This window comes from Macaca mulatta, chromosome 13 (assembly GCF_049350105.2).
Source record: "Macaca mulatta isolate MMU2019108-1 chromosome 13, T2T-MMU8v2.0, whole genome shotgun sequence".
Classification (NCBI taxonomy): Eukaryota; Metazoa; Chordata; class Mammalia; order Primates; family Cercopithecidae; genus Macaca; species Macaca mulatta.
In genome coordinates, this window is record NC_133418.1 from 81419682 (window position 1) to 81438756 (window position 19075).

The following is a 19075-nucleotide window of genomic DNA, read 5'->3' on the forward strand; positions in this document are numbered from 1 at the left end:
AATTGGCCACCCACCCTGGCCCAACCTAGGATAAATATTTCTGAGTTCTAAGTAGGATGAGGAATTTAAATCCCTGTTTTTTCCTAAGTTCTTCCATAACCAATCCATGACATTGTTATGAGATCTGAGTGGAGTGCCCATGTTTGGAGAGGGAATAAAGGGAGCACATTCTGCTGCTACTAATGAATACATACTCCCGTTAACAGTCCCTTTTTCCCTAAGAATGATGCCACTGGAAGGGCCAGATCTGACTCCACCGTAGCCACTGACCCAGACCAGCTTTACCCCTAGGGTAATTGAAACCTATATTAAATGATTTGACAGGTCATAAGCAGTGCCCTCTATCCACTTAATTTTCTCAGATGCCTCCTCCATTGTGAGCTAAACCTTGGAGATTTTCGTTCTTTTGGTATATGGTTTTGATCCCTTCTAAAATGAACATCTCAGTGGGACACAAATTACTTAAAGTTATTAGTAGTCATTTATGCCATAGTATGAATTAGTTTATTTTTCTTTGGTTTTGACAGGAAGATAAATAGAATACGTTGGGGAGAAGATGTAGAACTCAAAACAAAGGGAGAAAGCAAGCTGCCACCTTTGGAAGACTGCAATGATTTCTTTCCCATTAGAATTTGCTCTCGTGTTTTTAGTGAAACAGGGCATCGTGTTTTCCATTTACCTCTACTTTCTGGCAGGGAAAGACTTGGAGTTCTTTTTACGGGTTTGACTCTTTCTTACCCCTTCTAGATGTAGTTCCATTTCCTTTCTAAGATGAAAGCTTGTCTTTGTCCCCTCCCGGAATAGTTCCAAGCAGCAGAACACAGTGAATCCTTCCAGATAAAAGACCCTGCTGATAAAATGCCAGATTGTTATCAGAGAAGCAGTGAGGGGAGTCAAATCCCTACCATTAATTACCTAGTTACAGTTTTGTTTATATCCTGTTCATTTGGGGCATGTTTTCCTTGGATGGTTTCTAGTCTATGTTCTGAACTGCAGTCTGAAGTTTGTAAAAATCCCAAAGGTCAAGGAATAGTGGGTTCCTTATTTTCTGAAAGGTTTAATGGCAAGGAAGAGAAGATCAAAGTTTCTATCTTTCATCTGGAAGGAAATAGACAAATGCTTCATTTTGGTGGTTCATTCCTCACCTCAAGCATACAAACCATAGTACGTTAGATGAAATCTGACTTCGAATACCTAGCCAAGAGGTTACCTGGAAATAGAATGACATGTATCTCTGTGAAGCCGTGAGTATCAACCAATGAATGACTAGATATCCACGCATCAAGGCCAGAGTCCAGTTGAATCTAAAATAAAACTTCTTGGTAAATGTACTTGATGCCACTGAACTGTACACTTAAAAATGGTTAAAATGGTAAATTTTAGGTTATGTAGGTTTTACCACAACAAAAATAAATATTACTTGCTTCCTGACAGCTCCAGTACTTCAGTCACAGTTGGAAATACAGTTGGACCTCATCCAGTCATTTATGGATTCAACCAACTGTAGATCAAAAACATTTGGAGAAAAAGTAAACACAGCAATAAAACATAATGCAAATGTAAAAACAATATAACGTAACAACTTACGTAACATTTACATTGTATTAGGTATTATAAGTATTCTAGAGATTATTTAAGGTGTACCAGAGGATATACATAGGTTATATGCAAATACTGTGCATACTTTACATAAGGGACTTGAGCATCTCACGGATCCTAGAACCAATCCTCTGAGGATTCTGAGGGCCAGCTGTACAACATGGGTGGGCTGCATGGCCTGCATTATTTTGAATGGGATGGCTGTTGCATATGAAGCATTATGTATCCATTTAAGAACCGTGGGACTGTGAGTACCGAATACCTTAATGAACAGAAAAAGATGAAAAGACCATTTTGTCACCATCATATGAACATACTAGGAAGTTTGGGATTGGAAAAGAGCCCTTTCTGTCTTAAAAATGATTGACTCTGAACCGTGATAGCCGCCTCTTTCTACAAATGAACTGAAAGAAGTGGCCATGGGTCTCTTGATGCCTGAAATAGTAGTGCCTAAGGCTTCGATTATCAAATAGTGGTATTGAAATGTTCCACGAATAGAGATGTAGTACATCTGTGGTATCTGGCAGCCATTAAGTAGCCAAGCATATATTTCTTGACCATATTAAATTTGTATCTCACCTTACGCTGCTGTATTAGATTCTGTCCAAAACCCAACCCATCTTTACTAATAAGACTGCTGACTTATGATTCAGCCAGCCCTCTCAGCCTCTCTGGTAATGGGGTGGGGTGGTGGTGGGGTTTTTGGACTAGACTGTTGTATTTTTCTCATCAAGCCAAGAAACTTCTCAGACCCTGCAAACATGTTACCTGGTAACATAGCTACGGTATGAATTTTAGGATAGAAAGAAATAAGGGAGGGAGGAGAGAGAAAAATAAAGAAAATAACCCTATGACATAGCTACAGTATGAATTTTTAGGATAGAAGAGAAGAGGGGAGAGAGGGAAATAAAGAAAATAACCTTATTTCAAATCATGAAGCTTTTTTTATCGTTAACCCCAAATGCCCTTAACTCAGAACTCTGACTAAAGATGTCTCTTTTTTCCCTGTAAGTGTGTATTAAACTCGTGCACTCATTCCTAGCGCCATTTGAAGGTTCCCTGTAAGTGTGTATTAAACTCGTGCACTCATTCCTAGCGCCATTTGAAGGTTCCCTGTAAGTGTGTATTAAACTCGTGCACTCATTCCTAGCGTCATTTGAAGGTTCCCTGTAAGTGTGTATTAAACTCGTGCACTCATTCCTAGCGTCATTTGAAGGTTCCCTGTAAGTGTGTATTAAACTCGTGCACTCATTCCTAGCGTCATTTGAAGGTTCCCTGTAAGTGTGTATTAAACTCGTGCACTCATTCCTAGCGTCATTTGAAGGTTCCCTGTAAGTGTGTATTAAACTCGTGCACTCATTCCTAGCGCCATTTGAAGGTTCCCTGTAAGTGTGTATTAAACTCGTGCACTCATTCCTAGCGCCATTTGAAGGTTCCCTGTAAGTGTGTATTAAACTCGTGCACTCATTCCTAGCGTCATTTGAAGGTTCCCTGTAAGTGTGTATTAAACTCGTGCACTCATTCCTAGCGCCATTTGAAGGTTCCCTGTAAGTGTGTATTAAACTCGTGCACTCATTCCTAGCGCCATTTGAAGGTTCCCTGTAAGTGTGTATTAAACTCGTGCACTCATTCCTAGCGCCATTTGAAGGTTCCCTGTAAGTGTGTATTAAACTCGTGCACTCATTCCTAGCGTCATTTGAAGGTTCCCTGTAAGTGTGTATTAAACTCGTGCACTCATTCCTAGCGCCATTTGAAGGTTCCCTGTAAGTGTGTATTAAACTCGTGCACTCATTCCTAGCGTCATTTGAAGGTTCCCTGTAAGTGTGTATTAAACTCGTGCACTCATTCCTAGCGCCATTTGAAGGTTCCCTGTAAGTGTGTATTAAACTCGTGCACTCATTCCTAGCGTCATTTGAAGGTTCCCTGTAAGTGTGTATTAAACTCGTGCACTCATTCCTAGCGCCATTTGAAGGTTCCCTGTAAGTGTGTATTAAACTCGTGCACTCATTCCTAGCGTCATTTGAAGGTTCCCTGTAAGTGTGTATTAAACTCGTGCACTCATTCCTAGCGTCATTTGAAGGTTCCCTGTAAGTGTGTATTAAACTCGTGCACTCATTCCTAGCGTCATTTGAAGGTTCCCTGTAAGTGTGTATTAAACTCGTGCACTCATTCCTAGCGTCATTTGAAGGTTCCCTGTAAGTGTGTATTAAACTCGTGCACTCATTCCTAGCGTCATTTGAAGGTTCCCTGTAAGTGTGTATTAAACTCGTGCACTCATTCCTAGCGTCATTTGAAGGTTCCCTGTAAGTGTGTACTAAACTCGTGCACTCATTCCTAGCGTCATTTGAAGGTAGTTATGAGCCATTCATTACGACTTCAATACCTTTCACATACTTAAATTTAGTGTTTTCTTTAGAAAAGGCTAGAAAATATAGGGACTTAGGAAGAAGTTAAGGTAAACTTAAAATATATAAAAGCTCACTTTGAGTGAAAACGAGTAAAAACAAGCCCTGACCTTCTCAGAGGTAAGAAAAGTTGAAAGTAAATGTATTCTTTAGGAAATAAAGACTTTGCCAAGAATAGCATGGTTAGTTAAAGCAGTCTGGTGTGGAAAGTGTGTCTTTTAAAAAATAAGATTTATTTTCTTCTTGACTAATAGTTTTGTCAGAAGAATCATTTGAATAATAAATGAAATGCTTTGAAGTATATAGGGGAATGGAGAACTTTTCTGTGACTTGTACGAACTGGTGATACAGATTATAAACTAAGTGACGCCAAATTCCACCAGTTTACCCAGGATCTGAACACTAGCAAATGTAGTCAAAGACATAGAAATCTCCTGATGAAATCATGAAAATGGACAGAAGTGATCCAGATTGTTTAATTTCTTTTGAAATGTTATATTTATTAGATTTTAGCACCCAAAAGTTAAACAGTATTGAATTTCACACATAGCACTTTATTTTTAATCGTAGGTTGAAGGTTATGCACTTGGCATGACTGAAGAGTGACTCATACATTTTGCACTGACTTTATTAGTAGTAGTATTATTTTGATAGGCAAGGAGGAAAGCCGGGGAGTAAGATGATACCGAATTGAGGCTAAATTTGTTAATTGATCGAACTCAGAAGTCATGAATGTCACTTAATTTTCTTCTTTTTATATTCATGTGTATATCCCCTGTGAAGACTTTGAATGCTACTCATGTTTAAAATCCAACATAAAATACCATCTGATCATCAAAATTGGCAGTGGGAATTAGCAGTATTTTCTTCTAGTTAATGTTTCAAACTCTGCCACAGCTAAAATCTCATCACCTGGACACTTTGAAAGATGTGATCAGTATTCTTTATTGACATGTTTTCCATCTTAAAACACAATCACCATGAAATTAATATACTAAGTCTTGGTCACAATCCAGGGAAAGACTTGAAGGTAATGTGACTCTTCTCATAATTAGTAACCTAATTAAATGCTAGAGGGCTTCAGCTATATGGTAAGGTACCATGCTTCTGAACAAAGATACCACCACCATGGAAATTGTATACTTGTAACACTAGTATATTTTTAATTAGTGGCAGGGTATAGGTGTGTGTAATCAGTTTTGTTTCATCTTCTAACTTTGCACAGCAGTCTCCATTGTGCATTCATTTGGAATATATTGAAGAATAATCCACTGATTTAGCTTGTGTTTGTCAGAATTTAGGGTGACTAAAACTGGTATGAGTTGAAAATTACCTTTACACGATGGAATAAGCAAACTAAAAGGCTGTTCAAAATATTAGAAAGCAGGTTTAATCTAATCAAGAATGTGGGAGGGGAATCTTTTACCTTAATAACCACTACAAAATCATACCGCTCAATACAGCAGGTGAGTTTATTAAAGCTGGCCCAACAAATTTGGCATCACTTGGTTGAGTAATTGGAGCTGTCAATTGTCCTTAAAATTAATAAAATCGCATTTCTTTTAATATGTGCTATTGTTCTTCACTTCTATGGTGGTAAAAATATCAGAGATGGGGAACACTCATTTTTGCAACTAGCACAGGCTCTGCAGTGAGACAGACTTGACTTTGAATTCCAGCTTACACATTCATTCCCTTTGTGAGCTTGGGCAAGTCAGTTAACTTCTCTGAGCCTGTCTAGAACATGTGAAAGATTCAGAACATTGTCCTAAAAAATATATATATATTTTTTAATTCTTGTGTGATTGTTAGGATTTAAATGTTTATTGATTTGATTTTTTAAAAGAGCACAAGGAAACATTAATTCTGATTGTAAAAGTTTAAAGGAAATAGCTGGGCTTGTTTAATTTGAGGAAGAGAAGACTTGAGATGTTTTGGAGATGGAGCTGGAGGCTACGAAAGCACAACAGGATGTGTAAGTTAACTTATCTAATGTATATGAAAGGTTATTCTTTTAAAAACAACTTTATTGGGGGTATAATTTGATGTAAAATAAACTGCACATGTTTAAAGTATACAATTTGATATTTTTATATACCCATAAAACCATCATCACTGTCATGGTAAGAAACATAGCCATCGCCCTTTGTAATCCTTACTCAACCTCCCCTTCCCCACCTCCCTGGCAATGATTGTTTTATGTTCTGTCACTATAGATTAATTTGCATTTCCTAGAATTTTAAGTAAATGGAATCATACAGGATGCATTCTATTTTGTCTGGCTTTTTCACTCAGTATAATTATTTTGAGATTCAGCCATGTTGTTAGGTGTATCCGTAGCTTGTTTCTTTTTATTGCCAAACGGTATTCGATTATATGGATATACTGCAATTTGTGTACTCAGCTGTTGAATGACATTTGTGTTGTATCCATCAACTAGTAACAAATAACTTGCTAGGAACAATCATGCACGAGTCTCTTTGTGGACTTAGGCTTTCATTTCACTAGTGTAGATACACAGGAATTGAACAGGTGAGCTAAATGGTGAGTGTATATTTAACTTGTTAAGAAACTGCCAAATTGTTTTCCAAAGTGATTATACATTCGCACTAGAAGAGTATGAGAATTCTAATTGTTGCATATCCTAGCCAACACTTGGTATGCTCAGTCTTTTTAACTTTAGCCTTTCTAGTGAGTATGTAGTAGTATGTCACTGGGGTTTTAATTTAAACTTCACTAATGTCTAAGGATGTTGGGCATCTTTACATGTATTTGGCATTCATATATCTTCTTTGCTGAAGTGTCTGTTTGAAACTTTGACGCAGTTTTTCTGTTAGGTTGTTTGCTTTCTTTTCTCCTCTCTCTCTCTCTTTTTTTTTTTTTTTAAGAGATGAGATCTTGGAAAAAAAAAAAGAGAGAGAGAAATGAGATCTTGATCTGACAACCTAGCTGGAGTGCAGTGGTACAGTCACAGCTCACTTTAGCTTCAACCTCCCAGGCTCAAGCAATCCTCCTACCTCAGCCTCCTGAGTAGCTACGACTACAAGCACATGCCACCATGCCTGGCTATTTTTTTTATTTTTTGTAGAGACGGGGTCTCGTTTTGCCCAGGCTGGTCTCGAACTCCTGGCCCCAAGCAATCCTGCTGCCTCAGTCTCTCAAAGTGCTGGGATTACAAGTGTGAGCCATCATGCCTGGTTTTGTTTTCTTACTATTCTGAATATATTTTGGATGCAAGTCATTTAGGCATAGATTTCTCTCTTTTCCCTGGCATGTAGAACCAGAAAAACAAAATTAAATTGCAGCAAGTATAATTATACTGTATAAGGAAGTATTTTTTTGACTGGCAGTGTAAACATGGGCACAGGGATAACCAAAGGAGGATGTCAGACTTTCTCAGGGGGTATTTAAAAACTGACTGGCAATAGTCTATTGGGATACTGTAGGCATGCTGAAATATGACTCAACTTACCTAATTGCAATTTTCATTTGAGAAAAGGTACCTTGAATGAATCTATTGCTAGTATCCCAATATCTGTGCTCTTTTGTGTCATTTTTCCAGGCCAAAAAAAAAGCAGTTTTTTGGAATTTTTGAAAACTTTCCTTTATTATTTTTAAAAATTCATTCTTTCTGGTTTTAGCTTGAAGTGTTTCTGTGAAACATGAGGAGGGTCATTCAGGGGCATTAATTAGCTTTAGCAAAAACAAATTGCAGTCTCTGCAAAGCAATCAAATTAAAAGAAATACTCAAATTTCTCTCATATAGTAGTAGCACCAATCGTTTTAGCTGATGGCATTGGGAAGATTCATTTAACCCTCTGTAGATGCAAAATAATTAATGAGATTCTAGAGAAGAGGTTCTACATGATGAAAGGGGTTGGAGTGATTGTAGCCCTCAGAAGAGTAAAGGGTGCTTTCATGACGGGATTCCAATAGAGTTAATGAAGGGTTTTCCTGTGTGTAGAAAACACTGGTCATTTGTTCTCCAACTCCACAGAGGCTCAAACTAGAGAAAATTGGCTCCAACTATAGAAAGATTGAGTATGGTTAGTGTTAGATAGAAAACTTTTATTATTATCATCAATATTATGAGATTAAGCAATGGAGCAAGAGAGGTCATAATGATATTGTAAAATAAAAAAGATAGCTATCTGCCTGGAATGTTTAAATGTCCATGATTGAATTTTGTTATTGAAGGGGACTTCGGAGATCATTTATTCTAATATGCGTTTACAGATGAGGATGTGAAAGGACATTACGTAACTTGCTGTGGCCACATTGTTAGATACTCATATTTTAATCTGAGGATGTCTTAAAAGTAGCCTTGCGTAAGAGACACAAAGGAAACTGTGTAAGTGCTTCTGCTTCACAGCAGGTTTCACTTCACCAAAAAAGTCGCTTAAAGCTGATGACTGTGTATTTCTTCTAAGCCCAAGAAGATTCTGCCAATGTGCTGACATGTATGTGTCTTTTCTTGTCGTTACTATGGTTCAAGATTTTTATTCTTGGGCAATTCAAACTTGTCTTTAAATAAATACCATACTTTGCTCAGGGGCCAACCTAATCTTCTCGGTATCGTTCCAATTTTAGTGTATGTGCTGCCGAGGCAAGCACAAAATTAATACTATACTTTGAATGACTGTAAGTTATTTGACCTGAGGTGATCAGTACTGAGAGAGGACATCAGGGGACACTGCCACAGCATTTGTGGAACCTGTCGCAGTCTGACGTGGGGTTCTTCATAAACTGTTGGTTGATGGCTGCAACTTGGTGGATGACTTACTTCAAAGTCCTGGTGACTAATTTGCCTTCGTTAAAGTTAATATTGAATAAAGCTTTAGGCTTTATTTTGTTTAACACTAGTTAGAGCAGTAGGAAACATATTTAGATAGTTCCTTATGTATGAGACCTGCAAATATGCATTCCAGCCATTAAAATTCATGGGATAAATTGCCTCTAAAGGTTTCCTCATTCATTATCACAACAAAAAGAATTGGCACAAGGCATTTTAGTTGGTTGTGGTTACATTGTATTTGGGAATTCATCATTCTTTTTATGTTCCCACTAGACTATCTAGAGTGAAAACCCACATACATTTATATAATATTATGTACTTTATTTTAAAGGGTTTATCTGAGTACTAAAAATGAGAGAAAATGTTTTCAAGTACCTAGCACATTGCCTGGCGTCTTGCAGGCACTCAGTAAATATTCCTGCCTTCACTTCCTTTTTTCCTTCCTTCCTTTTAGTATGGATATCAGAATCTTTTAGAAATGTAACAGATTATTGTCAAAAAGGGAAGTTAATAGAATTGGTCTATGTTGAGCATTCCCTTGACTCACAGGATATTTAGATTGTCTAAGATTTTAATAACATTTCAGAGATAATCACCTGAAAAGTTAAATTGGTCAAAGAAAAATTTACTCAGCACCTATGATTTGTCCAGTCAGTCTTGGACTAGAATTAGAGTACTTTGAATACCAGAATAAAAATATGTATTTAATGTGACTATAGAGAGCTATCATAGGTTCTAGAAAATTTGAAAGCTAAAAAAAAAGTTTTTTAATGGCAATAAAAACATTCCTTTCTAAACCTTCTATCTATATATAGTAGGGTTATATATAATAGGGTTTAAAAAATAAGATGGTAAATTCTCTCTATTCCTTTGTATAGTATCTTAAAATGACTACCCATTCCTGTGTTTGTGAACTGAAAAATCAATCACTGTAAATATGGAATCTCTTGCGCTAAAGGATAATGGTGTGAGTTTCAACTGTATTAAATCACTTTGAGAACTTGGCCTTTGAGCAGTCGACACCAAAAGAAAGCCAGCCTGTTATTGATTTCTCAGACCCATCCACTGCCTGCAAGGAAAGGAGGAGACATGCTGAGAGGTCAAGTGTTATTGTGTTCAGCCCCCTTTAAAGAGTCAGTGGCTGCCTGAATGTGCTCATTTCTTGGTTGTTTGTGGAGGCTAAGCAGAAACATTGTGAAGGGTTTCGCGATTGGGAGGAATGTGCAGCTCTTTCATTCAGTCTGCATATGCAGCAGCCCTTACATGCAGCTCATCCCAGCCCAAGAAACGCGAGGGTAGATCCGGAATGCTGTTGCAGCTGTTGCATGAGGAGAACAGTAGACCAGAGTGTGGCTCATTGGTACAGGGTTAGAGAGAAACCCCTCAGATAGACTGGGAGGGAAGATTATGCCAAATTTTCAAACTAAGTCTAGCAGTTATTTTTATTTGCTTAGGAAAGATGATTCCTTTTTATTTTCTAGGGCTCCCAATGTCTTTGTATGTACTTTGCTATAAAGTCTTTTCCATGTTTTTCCCAGAGTCGGGAAAGAGTTATTGCTAAGGTATAGCACATTTTAGTGCCCCTGAGAAGAATCTCCTTCCCAGCTGTCTAAAACATTTGGTTGGGATCTGAAAAATTTAGTTTCAAATTGTATTTGTTGTCGTCTCAAAAAATGACGAAACATTTAAATGAAATTTCAGATGAAATGTAATTTTCATACTTTATCTCTACATTTTGATCAGCAAGTAACCAGAAATTAGCATTCAGAAATCATGCATCTTTTCGTTTATTTAAGAATATTTATAATTGTGAACAATTAAAGCACATTGTTTAGAGAGCTTTTAAAGTAACAACCAAATTGTATACCTTCACCCCTCCGTGCTGGAAAATTTCCTTGCCTTATTTCCTAGCACTGAAAGGGATGGTATGAATCAAGTAGCCATAGCCATTGCACCTGCCAGGCCTGTATTTCTGCCACGTTAGGTTGCTGAGTGCTGTGCCTGTTTCTTGCAGGGGCAAGTGGAGGGATGTCCAGATGATGGAGGCTGATTTCTAGCTCCCAGCAGCTGACATTTCAGTCTGGAGTTATTAGCCTGTGGCCTGTCAGCCTGGGTCACTGGGAGGCAGTGTGAAGGTGACCTCAAAAGCATGCTTCTCTGAGGCTTAGATTCTGTGGTTGGGCTTGTCTCAAGTGGTCACACAGTACAGTTTTTAGATGTTCTGTTGTGGCTTATTGTTGGCATTTCTTCATAATTTTTTTTAAGGGTTTAATGTGTTGCTTAGAATTAATTTGCAAAGAGCTTTGAGCTGCCCGATAGATAACGTATTTAAACATTCTACTTGAAGTTACTTTGTGTGTCTGGAAATGTGCAGTTTTTAGCTTAGCTACTGTCCACGGCTCTTGTTTTCTCCTTACTACCCAAACCAAGGATTTTTAAAAAATCAAACTTTAAAAGCCCCGAACTCATTACTCTTCCAGGAAATATATTTGAATAAAGAAATCCCTGAGCTATGCAGAGGGCAAGATTATAGTCAATGCAATTTTTATGTGCTAGTGATTTGAGTTGTAAGAAAAGGAGCAGCTAGTTCGGGTGGTGGTGGAGGAACAGCTAGTTCTGATGAGCAGTTAGTTCTGATGAGTGAAATATTGGCATAGGAAGAACAACTAGAGAATCTGGCAACCTTGGCCATCACTGAACTCACCTGAGAGTGTGGAAAAGGGCTTCAGCAATGCCACATTTATAACAAAAACATATTTAATAGTTACAGGACATGCAGAAATATCTGCTTTTTCCAATTCACTGGATACAAACTTTGTGTGTGTGTGTGTGGTTTCTCTCTTTTATGCACGCACACATACCCACACATACATGTTTTCCTGAAGGCGAGATTTAAAACTATGAACCACACACAACAAAAAGGAAAAAGAAATCTTGGTATAATAGCAGTAGAGTAGACAGAAAATAGACTTGGGCCCTGGACCTGGAGAATAAAGCTAATGGGCTTCACATAAACAAGTGAATAGGCCCTAGAGAAACTCAAGCCTCCTCTCCTTTCCAGCTCATTTAGAGGGGAAGGAGGAGGGCAGGCCTTTGTGAGCACTTGGAGCCTGTTTGGTACAGGCCAGGCCCTGTTTCCTCAGCCAGTTGTTGAGACAAAGAGCACTAGAGAAAAACAATTTGTAAAGTGTATAAAGGTTTTATTTTCAAATTATTCCACCTGCCTGTCTTCTAGACATTTTATTTTCATGCATTATTTCATTTAAACTTCACAACAGCCCTATGAAATGAGCATTCTTCCTTTTCCCCATTTATAGAAGGTACAAACTTAGGTTTACTGACTTATCTAAAGTCACACACTAGTAAGTGTCAGAAGTCAGATGTAAACTTAGGTCTGCTGGATTCCAGAGCATGTTCTTAAGTCCCTGTCCTATGTGCTCTGTGATAAAGAACTATGAAGACCCTGTTTCTGTTCTCAAAGTCATTTCAGTCTAGCAGACATGATGATGCCTGAGAGCTACTGTTGGGAAGGTAAGTGAGATGCACTGGCTGCTATGGCAGAGCTAAATATGCAATTGCAGTAGGCAGAGGGAAGGAAGTGATTGATTCTGATCACAGGAGGTACAGTAAAGTTTCACAAAAAAGGTAATACCTTAGCAGAGGCCAGGCATGGTGGCTCATGCTTATAATCCCAGCACTCTGGGAGGCCAGAGTGGGAGGAGCACTTGAGGCCAGGTGTATGAGACCCTGTCTCTACTTAAAAAAAAAGAAAAAGAAAATCAGCTAGGCCTGGTGGCATATGACTATCATCCCAGCTACTCAGGAGGCTGAGGTGGGAGGATCACTGGAACCCAGGAATTCAAGGCTGCAGTGAGCTATGATCTCGCCACTGAACTCCAGCCTGAGTGACAGAGTGAGACCCTGTCTCTAAACAAAAATGTAATACCTTAGCATAGTTAGAAGATGAAGAGGAATTCCCTCTTCAGTACAGGAGTAAAAGCACAAGAGTAAAAGGACATTACTCTAGTGAGAATGAACTGGAATGTGCAAACGCTAGTTGGCTTGCCAAAACATATATAGAAAGAAAGATTTTTTGAAAGTAGTATAATCCAGAGCCTCAGCCTGCTGTGTCTCACCCAGCCTTTAGAGATGGCCTGTTAAATAGGGTTGTCTCAACTTTGGCTTGTCAGTAGATGACCATTTCCCAAGAGCTGACAGCTGTGCTGTAGGACAAACAGACCATAGTGGTATGGCTGGCATTCTTGAGTAACTTTAGTGAGAGGTTTTAGGGGGTGTGTTGGCAGGGTGGGATCAGGGTCAGACATAGCTTTTTTGAACTCACCCCACCTTGGAAGATGCTAACTGCTTGGTTAAGTAGGGCCATCTAGAGCAAGTGGATGGCCCTTTTCATCACTGACAGAAGTTTGGGGGCCTCTGTTTTGTACATGATATAGCCTCACCTGAAAAATAAGAATCAGGACTGGAGGTGGGTCAGGAAATGGGGAGGAACTGGGGGAATGTTAATTATGTTAATGAGGTAGGATGGAAGGGGATATTGGCTGGATCCTGAAGCCATTTGGAGACTTTGAAGCCTCTGGTTCCTGTGACATACGGGGACTCACCCAATGCTACTGAGACTTAAAGTTCCCTCAGTTCAAAAACACCTCCCCCATGTTGCCTACAAAGTTTCTCTCAGCTACTCTGGCTTGTCAGATTTAAATGAGGTACCACCTACAGAGCCTGGTCTTTAATAAATGCTCAGGAAATGTTAGCTATTATCAGCATCGTCTTTGTTGTTCTGCTTCGCGGTCTACAAATTAGAGACTGGTTGGTTCTCTAAGTCGTTCATACCTTAGTGTGATTAGGTTGAATGTTTGGAAACATTTGGCTTTTCCAAGGCTCTGGGGATTTTGAGGCAACTGCATTGTAAAGTCTTACAAAGACTGAATTTTGTAGGTAGACAGACCCTAATTAAAATGCGGACTTTATGCTAACTTTATGACCCAAAGTATGCTGGGAAACCTCACTCTGTTCATCTTAAAATAGGGATAATGACACTGACCTTGGGATGCAGATTAATGAAATAATTAAAATAGTGTATCTAAAGCACCTAGCCAGTCCCGGCACATACTAGTAACTTAATCTCAGTTCCTTTCCTTTTGTCTGGATGCCCTGAGGGACAGTTTGGGTTCACATAGGGAAAGGCACAGGTCTGGGGAAGGACTTCTTTCTTGCCAAACCCAAGCGCTCTCTGCCTCTCCCCACCTCTCCCCACTTAGGCAGAGCTGGGCATGATCACCTAGACTAGTACTCGCACACACAGGTGTCGCACTTACACAGCAGCAGCAGCTTGTGTTTACTTCTCATGGCCTGAGAATCATTGGCTCGTTCTTCTGTGTTCCACACTAGACTGTTAAGTTCCTTGTGGCCTAGGCAGTGGTTTTCTCTCCGATTCTCTGGTACCTGACCAAGTGTGTGCTTGTGCTAGGTACTCAGTAGACGTCCCTACAGATGTGGGTGGGCAGAGGCAGTTTTGGTGATGTATAGCCGCTTTCCTTTGAAATCTTTCAGAAAAAAAGAACACATTGTGATGGTAGATATGAAACAAGAACACGTAGAAAAAGCTTAGCCCTCACTCTGTGAAAGGTGGTGAAGTCAGCATGATCTCAGCTCAATGGTCCTTTTTTTTGCTGAGAGTACTGCATTCTGAACTCCTCTGGGTTCCTCAAGTGTTAAGCTCAAGTGTGTATTTCACCCTCATTTGAAGGTCCTTTATCTGTTCCAGAAAGTTGTTTCAGCTCTGCCTCCCACTTGACTTTTCTGTGCCACTCTACAGCTGTGTATGTCTGCATGGGTACACTGATTTGTGATGAGCAGACTGTATGTCACCTCTAAGCTGGTGGTTCCCTGTGAGCAGTGTTCTCCACTGCTATGTCACATGCAGCAGAGCACACACCTGACAGCCACATTGTGTTGTCATTGATGTATGCGACAGAGCAGCAGGAGGTTCCCCACCTGGGTCTGGGAAACTCCCTCCTCAAGGGTTTTGGATGTGTGTCACGAACCTGAAACTGTATGGGAAATTGTGTGTATATGTTCATAAATATATTCCTCTTGTGAGAGAGTTCATAGTTTACATTAGTTTCTGAAATATTTTCGTTATCCTTAAAATGTTTAAAAAAAAAACAAAACACTCATTTAGAAATTTTCCACATATGTATAAATTACAGTTTGTGTTTTTGTTAGCTAGGAGATATTTTTATGCTCCCTTGATTTCCAGGTGTGAGCTACAGGTTGAGTAGCCAGAGAGCTCTGGGTCACAGTCTGGCCTGAGCGCTACTTACACATCCTGGACTTAGCCCTCGGAGTTTTCACTGAGCCCTTCTGAGCTTCATTTTATTTTTCATCTGTTAATTTAGGTTCATAATGCCCTTTTGTCCTACAGGGAAGTTGCATAGTAAAGAGATCACAAGTGTGCAGGTATTTTATCAACTGTCAAGTGCTGTACAATTGTGGGATGCAAGTATTCTTATTAAAAATGTATCATGTCTCGGTCAGGCACGCGGTCGCTCACACCTGTAATCTCAGCACTTTGGGAGGCCGAGGTGAGCAGATCACGAGGTCGGGAGATCGAGACTACCCGTCTCTACTAAAAATATGAAAAACTAGCCGGGCAAGGTGGCGGGCGCCTGTAGTCCCAGCTACTCGGAAGGCTGAGGCAGGAGAATGGCATGAACCCGGGAGGAGGAGCTTGCAGTGAGCCAAGATTGCGCCACTGCACTCCAGCCTGGGTGACAGAGTGAGACTGTCTCAAAAAAAAAAAAAATAAAAGTGTCATGTGTTATGTTACACAGTGTCGAGGACATGGTAGGCAGTCAATAAATATGTGATTAAAATGAACATAGAAAGGGTTTATTGACGTGAGAGGGCTAGAAGTTTTAAGACACTGGTGTCTGTACCTTGTAGATTCTGTGGAGGACCTAGTATTCAGGCCTAGAACACAGCTTAGGGCTATTAGAGGGACTGATTTTCAAGGAATGTTAAAAGTAGAAATGACCTTTGAGACCTTAAGTGTATTTTTTTCTTTTATGGAAGAAACTTAGAGAGACAGGGGCTATCCCACTTATTTCAGAAGGGCTTGAGACTCTTCCTCACCGCTTTTAATGGTGGCCAAAAAAAGACCTTCTTTGCCTTCATATTATCAACATGTTGTCTTAACTTTTTAAAGCAGCATAGAATTCACCACATGTTCTTAATTCTCTTCCTGGGGCCACTTATAGGCCTGCAATTCTTGAATATACTGATGCTATTACTAGACACAGGCACAGTGCACTGTAAAAACTTGGAATTTCTGAAGTCCTTCCTACTTGGAGTGTTCTCTTAGACATCACGTCAGACCACTGGGTAGAAAGCATTGCCACCATTCTCAACTGTACTGATACTCAGAGAGGTTTCTGTGACTTTTGCAAGTCACAGAACTCAGTGTCCAAAGCAGAATGAAAATCCAGGTGTTCTAATTTTCTATTCTTATAGCTACTAGATTCTAAATGTGCTCCTCAGACCCCCTCCCTGCCCGCAGTAGGTGACAAAACAGTAACCTAGAAATTTTTTTCTTAGTGTTTACATATATATGTATAAATTTGTCTATGATCTAATCTTTCCATCTAAAGAATTTGTGATGGAATATTTAACCATTGCTTTATAATGAATGTTACTTAATTAAATATTACTTCAAGAATTGGCTTCTTTTTTGGTAATTGTGTTACTTTTTTGAGGAGAAGTTTTGTTTTGCTTTTTAACCTTGTTGTGTGCATTTGGAAACTACCCTAACACAGGGTATCCAAAAGCAGAAAATACTGGCACTTTTCCCACTTTCCATTCTTCCTCTTGTATGGATGCCAGAATCCTTTGGGAAATCATCATCTACAAAAGTCAGGAGCAAAAGGAGGGGCACTCTTTAGTGTACAGTCACTGCTAATTGGAAACTAAACATCTGTAACCATGTCAGAGTTCTTTGTATTTGAAAAGAAACATTTATATACAAGAGCCCTTTCGGTAACATAAAACACACTGTAACACAAAGTGTGTGCATTGGAGAGGTGGGTGACAGACGGAAAGGGAAGCTTCCGACAAATGACTGTGCCATACTAAGTGAGGTGATTTGCTAATTAAATCTCAAAACATTTTCAGAGTTTTTTTTTTTTTAATCAAGTGAAGTTTCTCCCTGACCCCTCCCTCATCATTTCCTATAGACCAAAGCAAACATTTTTCTGCATTTGCCAGTTACAGATTAAACATTTAATCATTTAAAAAGAATAAGTGAGAAAATGAATGAGTTGTGGAAACTGTCACAACTACTGTAACCATAGCTCTCTGTTTTCCCACAGATAATGTGGGGTGACCTCTTCTCCGTCCTGAAACTGTGCTGCAGGACCTACCTGACAGACAGAACTGTCTTAGGGGGAAAAATAGCATATATTTTTTTTAAACTCACCCCATACTTCTTTCTCCTCTTCCCCTACCTCCCCCAACACCATGATGAAATTCTGCTCCGACTATTCTAGTTGTACAGAAATTGTATCTGTATTTCTTTTGGCATATTAGAATAAACGTTGGCGATAACCTCTAAGGTATTAGAAACATTGCTATTGTAGGGCCCTGTCCCTCTACTCCTGAGCCAACATGGCCATGTAGCCCTAATGGCCTGATTCTTACCAAGTAATTCCTTCATGTACACAGATTAATTTTGAAGAAAGTCAAGAGGCCATCTCTTTTCCCCTGCAGAGTCTACCATCTTCTGACCTTCCCTATTCTTGTCATCTAAGACATTTCTGTAAGTTGAGTTACTTTTTAATTGCATGAAAAATGATGAAGTCTTGAGTGTTCTAGTCAAGAACTTATTTAAGCTGGTACTTAGCATATTGGACTTTCCTCTCAATCTCATATCTGTGAAGACTTTTACTTTACTCTCAATCAATCAATCTCATATCTGTGGAGGCTTTAAAGTGCACAGTTTCAACAAAATGGTTATGGCCTTTCAGGTTCTGAGTGTTTATGAAGATGACTTGTAGATGACCTGCCTTTACAATGACCTTTCTAGAATCTCAAAATAACCCTTGTCCACGACTTTCACTATTTAAGAACTGGCTTTTATTCCAGCTCTTTGGGTATGAGTCAGCCCAGAGGCAAGGATTTGGTGATTTGAAGGTCCATCTCTTGTTCTCTTAACAATTAGTTCAGACCATGGACTATGCTCTTTGTGGCACTCCCCAGTATGGCCTATCCCACTTCTCAGCCTTAACTTTTACTGTTATTCATGAACCTCTGCATTCTACACATCTACCTACACCTTGAGTATTTCTAGTCTTGCTTTATACCACTTTGCCCTTGGTTGAAATGACTTCAGATCTTTCTTGGCCTACTTGAATCATGCTTGCTTTCCTGAGTTCCATCCTTCTTCAGATTTTCTATAGTCATAATGTCAAGATCACTTGCTTCTCACTTTTCGTATACTGTCTCGTACTTTTGGTCATTTTTTCAAATATACTTTTCCTCTGGCCAACCAAAGTATGGGCTCTTCAAAGACAATGGTGACTGTCTTATTTTTTATGGCACTTATCATGGTGCTTTTGCTTATCATAAATACCCAATAAATAGTTAACGAGTAAGTTGTTTTTTGATACTACCTGTTTATTGTGTTATTCCCAAGCCTGTCTATGTTTAATCTCCATGATAAAGAATTATAGGTGCTAACGATGTTTTTAAGCAAAGCAAAGTCACCTGTAGAACTAATGCAGATACAAAACATCATTTGGAATAAGGAGCAACTCCTGTCTCCCCGTAACCCCTGAATGTTCCAGCCCATGCTAGATAGAATGTAAGTATATACAAAGACAGATGTAGAGATGACTGTTGAATGGTCTTGTGTTTTTATTTCTCCCCAGGTGTGGTCACTCACCTGTCTATCACTCCCGTGAAATGGCAGCTCGTGCCTTGGTCCCATTTGTTATGATAGATCACATTCCTAATACCATTCGAACTCTGTTGGCCACACTCCCCAGCTGCACTGACCAGTGTTTCCGGCAAAACCATATTCATGGGACACTTCTCCAGGTAAGTAAAGTTGCTTTGTGTGACTTCTGTCAAACACCATAAGATGAACTCTGGTTTCTCATGTACTGTTAGCTGGTGAAGATTTGATACACAGCCTCTTAACTTTGTAGAACTTTTTTTCTACTTCTGAAAGATCAGGTATCTCCTAGTTATGCTTTTTCAT

General features: G+C 39.2%; 1 protein-coding gene and 1 non-coding gene across 24 annotated transcripts in view; one reads left to right on the forward strand and one right to left on the reverse strand.

Moving 5' to 3' along the window:
* Nucleotides 1-19075, forward strand: part of THADA (THADA armadillo repeat containing) — a 356821-nt gene that overhangs the window by 172334 nt on the left and 165412 nt on the right. For all 23 annotated transcript variants that reach the window (XM_077959640.1, XM_077959647.1, XM_077959639.1 and 20 more), the window contains one exon: nt 18744-18912. In XM_077959640.1, coding sequence (XP_077815766.1) covers nt 18744-18912 — 169 coding nt within the window. The remainder of the gene's footprint in view (nt 1-18743; nt 18913-19075) is intronic.
* On the reverse strand, nt 8512-8618 carry LOC114671994 (U6 spliceosomal RNA). Its single transcript, XR_003722196.1, has one exon. It is a non-coding gene; the product is annotated as a U6 spliceosomal RNA (small nuclear RNA).